At 35.1% G+C, this 5426-nt stretch overlaps 1 protein-coding gene across 1 annotated transcript; it reads left to right on the forward strand.

The window, feature by feature from the left end:
• Window positions 1-2263: 2263 nt before the first annotated feature.
• LOC108985744 (BTB/POZ domain-containing protein At1g55760-like) lies at window positions 2264-5166 on the forward strand. Its single transcript, XM_018958169.2, has 4 exons — window positions 2264-2903; window positions 3435-3580; window positions 3990-4108; window positions 4334-5166. Exons 1-4 carry the CDS (start codon window positions 2782-2784, stop codon window positions 4934-4936), a joined length of 990 nt encoding a protein of 329 aa, XP_018813714.1. The 5' UTR covers window positions 2264-2781; the 3' UTR covers window positions 4937-5166.
• The last annotated feature ends 260 nt before the right edge of the window (window positions 5167-5426 follow it).

Consider the following 5426-nt stretch of genomic DNA (forward strand, 5'->3'; position numbering starts at 1 on the left):
TATTTATTATTATTAAATAATTATTTATTATATATTTTTTTATCATTTAATAGTGATAAATGTATTATATAATATTTAATATGATCAAAATAAAATGAAAGTATAGTATATAATAATCGGTTGAATTGGGGTTTCCCAAGAGAGGAATTAGATTGGGCCACCGAATAACTGCAACTCGCATTGAATTAATGACCCAAGTTGTTCAATATGGGATGAAAAATGCATGCATATATGGTCAGCACAGAGCCCAGTGCTGTACATACTAACATGAGTCTTCCAATAACTCCACCACCGGCCATGCACCGGCTACAAGCCTTGCCCTAAAAAAACACTAGCAACAGGCCCACATGACACCGCTATCTATATTTTATATCATTCTACGTACGTACAAAGCAACGGCTAATTACATATCTCTCCAATAATTAAGGGTAACTCCTACGTACTCCGGTCTCTTATAAACCATTTGTATCTTCTAGTCATGTGTAGTACTGTGTGTGTATGTTTTTATGGTCGATTGATTAACAAGTCAAAGGTTGTCTTGTACATGTTGTACTAGAAAAGATCCCAAGTGTCTTAAGAGAAATGCATGCGTTTTTTAGTTAATTACTTAATTCCCAATATAAGGAAAACAAATCGCTTTAATTAATAGTTGGACAAGCTTGTGCGTATGGCTATATAGCTTTGATCACGCCATCTCTAAGATAGGATGTCGCTATATTGAAAATACGAAAGAGGGCAGCTTACTTGCAAAACGGGGCTGCTGCTGCTGCTTTCTTTTTTATATATAGTGATACCTTTCTTGTCAGTTCATATCCACCAATCAATCAAATTATATATAATATTAGTTTTATTAAATTGTACGTGAATATAATCAAATTACAAATATGTACTGATCCCCAAGATTACTTTGCTTAGACTTTCTCAACTACTCTAGATTCGTCAAGATTCTCTTTTCCCAGCTTGTTTATAATTTTTTTTAAATAAAAATATTGTGGATAGACCCTTAATTTCTGAGGGCAATCATAATAATTAAAGCCACTATATATCCCATGATCAGGTGGATAGTGCATTGATGAGCTCGATCCTGATCACCACTTGATATAAAAAACATTATCTATATCTGTAGACACTAAATTTGATGAATGATGTATGACATCATCAACTTCAATGCCTGCAGATATAATAACATGGTTCATGTTCCTACCTAGAAACTATCTATTTACATGTCCCCTCGGGGCAGTGGAAGAACCAACAAATTTTATGAAGGGGCCAAATATTTTTGGGTTTATATTGAAATTTAAAAATAATCAAAATATAATTATATATAAAATTAGATATCGATAATTTAAAATATAAACGTAAAAAAAATTCTAAAAATACGTCTTCATATATGTTTCAGATTTTTGACGTTAAAGTTTCATGAAATAATATTCATTCATTATTATTTTTATAATGAAATATTTAGAATTTATTTACTTCATAGAAACTATCAAGTGATCTTTTATAATGTCATCTTTCATTCTAATATCTAAGCTAGTTTATTAAGTTTCATATAAACTCTAAATATTTTCATGTCACATTAAGCATATAAAAGTTTATAATAGAGACCTTAAATAAGTTTTTTCTTGTTCAATAAAATCTAGAGGATAAAACTTCTTAACTATTTTCTATATAGATCACCAATCTTAAATAATTTTTCTTATATTTTTACTTTGGATTGCATATTAAGAAGCTTAATATTATATAATAAAAAAACTTTAGGATCCATATTAATAAGTTTGGAATTTTATATAATTGTATAGAGGATATGGGAATTATAAATTTATTTGGAGGCTATTTTCTATATTTATAAAATTATGATTAAAAGTTAGGGTATATTATGATTTTTCAAAAAAATTTGTGGGGGTCATGGCCCCCTTAGATACACGTAGGTCCGCCACTGCCTGGGTGGCTAGTTCTCTCTCTCTCACTCTATATGTAACATACCTATAAAAATTAGTGTCTCCTCAAGAGCTTATGTATGCAGTACTACTTGTAATAATCTAGTTTCTATCTAAAATGAATATAAAGTCTCAATACGAACTTGTTAATTAAAGCAACGTGTATATATATATATATAGATTCTTTGCTCCTTTATCTAGATCTGTTTTTCTGTTTTGGGTTTATGATCGTTGGTTTCTTAGCCAAGGAATTAAATAGCTGAAAATAGATGCTTTGCTTCGAAGCACCAAAAACTAGAAAAAAGGAAATTTTATTCCATTTCAAAGCAATAACCAAAGACAAGCTGCATAGACCCTCCTCCATCCTGATCGCAAGACAAGTAAACAAACCAAAGCCATTCCGCCAATTACTACTCCCCAATCCAACCCATGCCCTGAAGTGCAGTATAAGCCAACAAAGCACCAGTACCATACCCCCACCCCCCCCCTGATCTCAAGCAGAAAAACAAACAAACAAACAGAACCTCAAGCCTTGCATCACCATCAATGGCGTAAAGCAACACCAAAACCCTTGCGTACCCGAAACCATTAATTAAAAGAAGAAGAAGAAAAACAAAACAAAAAACAAAAAACCTTCAACCCAGTATTGTACTATTGTTAATGCCATATTGTTGTTTCTAACAAAGGGTTCAAATAGGCAAAAGAGTCCAAGTTAGAGTGCGATTGTTTGGTTTCTTCCATATTATGTGTGATAACTGTGGTGGGAGTAAACCTGGGAAAGCCCGGAGATTTCTTGTTGGATTGCATCCATGAGATCACTGCGGCACTTGCCTTCGCTAGGATGAGTGATTCTTCGGCTTACAAAGTTGAAACCACGTCTCGTCTCGCCCAATGGAGAATCGAAAACTTGGCTTCCTGCACCTACCGCAAGTCCGATCCTTTCAAGATCGGAAAGTGGAATTGGTAAGATTCGAAAACACTCCTGTTTTTCATGTTAAAATTTTGAGAATTTGCTACCACAACGAATTAATTATATGACATATTATCTTAATATTTGGATTTCCCGGTGAAATCCAGAGGCATTTCGCTCATTATAACTGAATTGGAAGGCTAAAAAAGCTTACAGTACTGTACCTGTCTTAATAAGCATAATCTCGAGGAAGTGGACATTAATCTTTTGTTCGCTACCTGAGAATTTTCTTTTTTGGCTATTAGCTCTTATCTTAAAATTATGCATTGAACTGTTAAAGATATTGTATAATTAGAACCAGAAAGGAGGTAAAAATTTCTGACCCTTTCGCCGTCCAATGAACTTGTATTCAAAAAAAAAAAACTTGTATTCAAGGAAGTGGAAACTCACCTTGTTACTGGGTAGCTGACAATTATGAGGGAAAGTGAAATAATCTTTCTTTTGTGGAATTGCAAGTTGAATAGTTTTCAAAACTTTGGGATAGAGTTATTTTTAATTTGTTTGTGTTTGTGTTTGAATTGAAGGCATTTATCTGTGGAAAAGAATCGCTTGTTGTTTGTTAAGTTATACCCAGAGATATCGAATCTAACAAGAGACTATCCCCCGATTGCATCTTTCATCATCCGAGTGGTCAGTTCTGTGGGAGATCGCAGGGCATTGGCTCATCCAGGTAATGACAGTCAAGGTTTCTTTTTACATTTATAGATAGATAGGAAGACCTTTGAGGATGATGCCTTTGAGAAACCTTGCTCTTAACCATTAATACATTTTGACTCAGGATTACTGAATTAAAATTTACTGAGCGAGGTCATGCTCAATTTCTTCTTTTCCACGAAACCGGACTTTTGTTATGATTTTATTCTCCAGAGGACAGCAAAAATTTTGAGTTCCCTAGTTTAGACGAAAATCAGTGCCTTCAAAATAATAGTTGTCTCTGTCGGATTATTGTTGATACATTAAGGACTTGATGGATAAGATTTGGTATCTCATCAATTGTTTCTTCCTCCTTCAAACCCCTCAAATTTTCTTGGGATTTTCCCCCATAACATTTTATCCAACCAACTTTGTCTTCTGTGCAGAGATAACAGACAAGAAACTCAAGAACAACGACGATTTTGTTTGGGCGATAGAGGTTCCATTAACTGGGAAATTCATCATTGACATCGAATTCCTTGATTTGAAGATAGCAGCTCCAGACGTAAGCATCTATTAGCTATTTTAACTTCCATTCTATTGTATTGATTGAGAAGGGCAATTACCCTGAAAGAAAGTGACCATAAATTTACTCTAGTTAGATCATATGACGATGGTTTTACCATCTACAAACTGCATTTCTCAGGTCTTTCAGAAACTATATATTCTTAATGAGGGAAACCACAAGAGTGGTCTTACCTAGTTTAATGATATGCCATTGAATGGACAGGGTCGAGAACTTTGCTCTATTTGGGCGGACGGATTCACGCAGAAAAGATCAAATGTGACAGCTCTTGCATCCCTTGGTCGAATGTTGGCAGAAAGCATTCACACAGATATCACAATTAATGCCTCTGATGGAAGCATTGGAGCCCATCGTGCTGTTCTTGCTGCAAGATCACCTGTTTTCCACAGCATGTTTTCTCACAACTTGAAGGAGAAAGAAATGTCTTCCATAGATATCTCCGACATGACAAGCGAAGCTTGCCAGGCTTTTCTCAATTACGTATATGGGAACATTCAGCATGAAGATTTTCGGACCCACCGGCTGGCACTTCTTCGTGCAGCTGACAAATATGATATTTCTGACTTAAAAGAGGCTTGCCATGAGAGTCTTCTAGAAGATATTGATGCAAAAAATGTACTTGAGAGGCTCCAGAATGCATCTCTATATCAATTACCAAAACTGAAGACCAGCTGCATGCGTTATCTTGTGAAGTTTGGTAAGATATTTGACATGCGAGATGATTTCAATGCCTTCTTGCAATGTGCAGATAGGGACCTGATAGCGGATATCTTCCATGAAGTTCTTGATGCCTGGAAAGGATTCTGAAACCTACCACTCTGCCTACAAAAGATGAGGGTAGAAACAAGTCTGTTAAGCCAGTGTCTGTTGCCATGTCCATGAAAGCGAGTTGTTGGAATGATTAATTTGGTGCGCAGAATCTTTATTTGTCATTATACATACAAATATTGGTTTTCATGACAGAGGAACACATATTCTTGAATACACATTGGTAAATGAAATGCAATTAATTTATTACTATAGATTTACAATTTGGAAGATATTCTAATTGTGTTTTGGTAGCATATTGTTGCTGAGGATTCTACATCTTTGACGGGCATTACACCCGCATTGGTGGTCAGGCTACTAAACTCTCCTCACAGGAGGATATGTTAACAGACAGCGATGAAGGATTTCAGGGTAGGTATCTAGCGTGAAGAACCCTCAGCTGAAATAGTTGCATGCTCGTTTCAAATTGAAAAGCAAGAAGTGGATTCTGCTTTTACATACCACAGTTTGTTCTTCACACGTCAAATTC

Source organism: Juglans regia, chromosome 2 (assembly GCF_001411555.2).
Source record: "Juglans regia cultivar Chandler chromosome 2, Walnut 2.0, whole genome shotgun sequence".
NCBI lineage: Eukaryota > Viridiplantae > Streptophyta > Magnoliopsida > Fagales > Juglandaceae > Juglans > Juglans regia.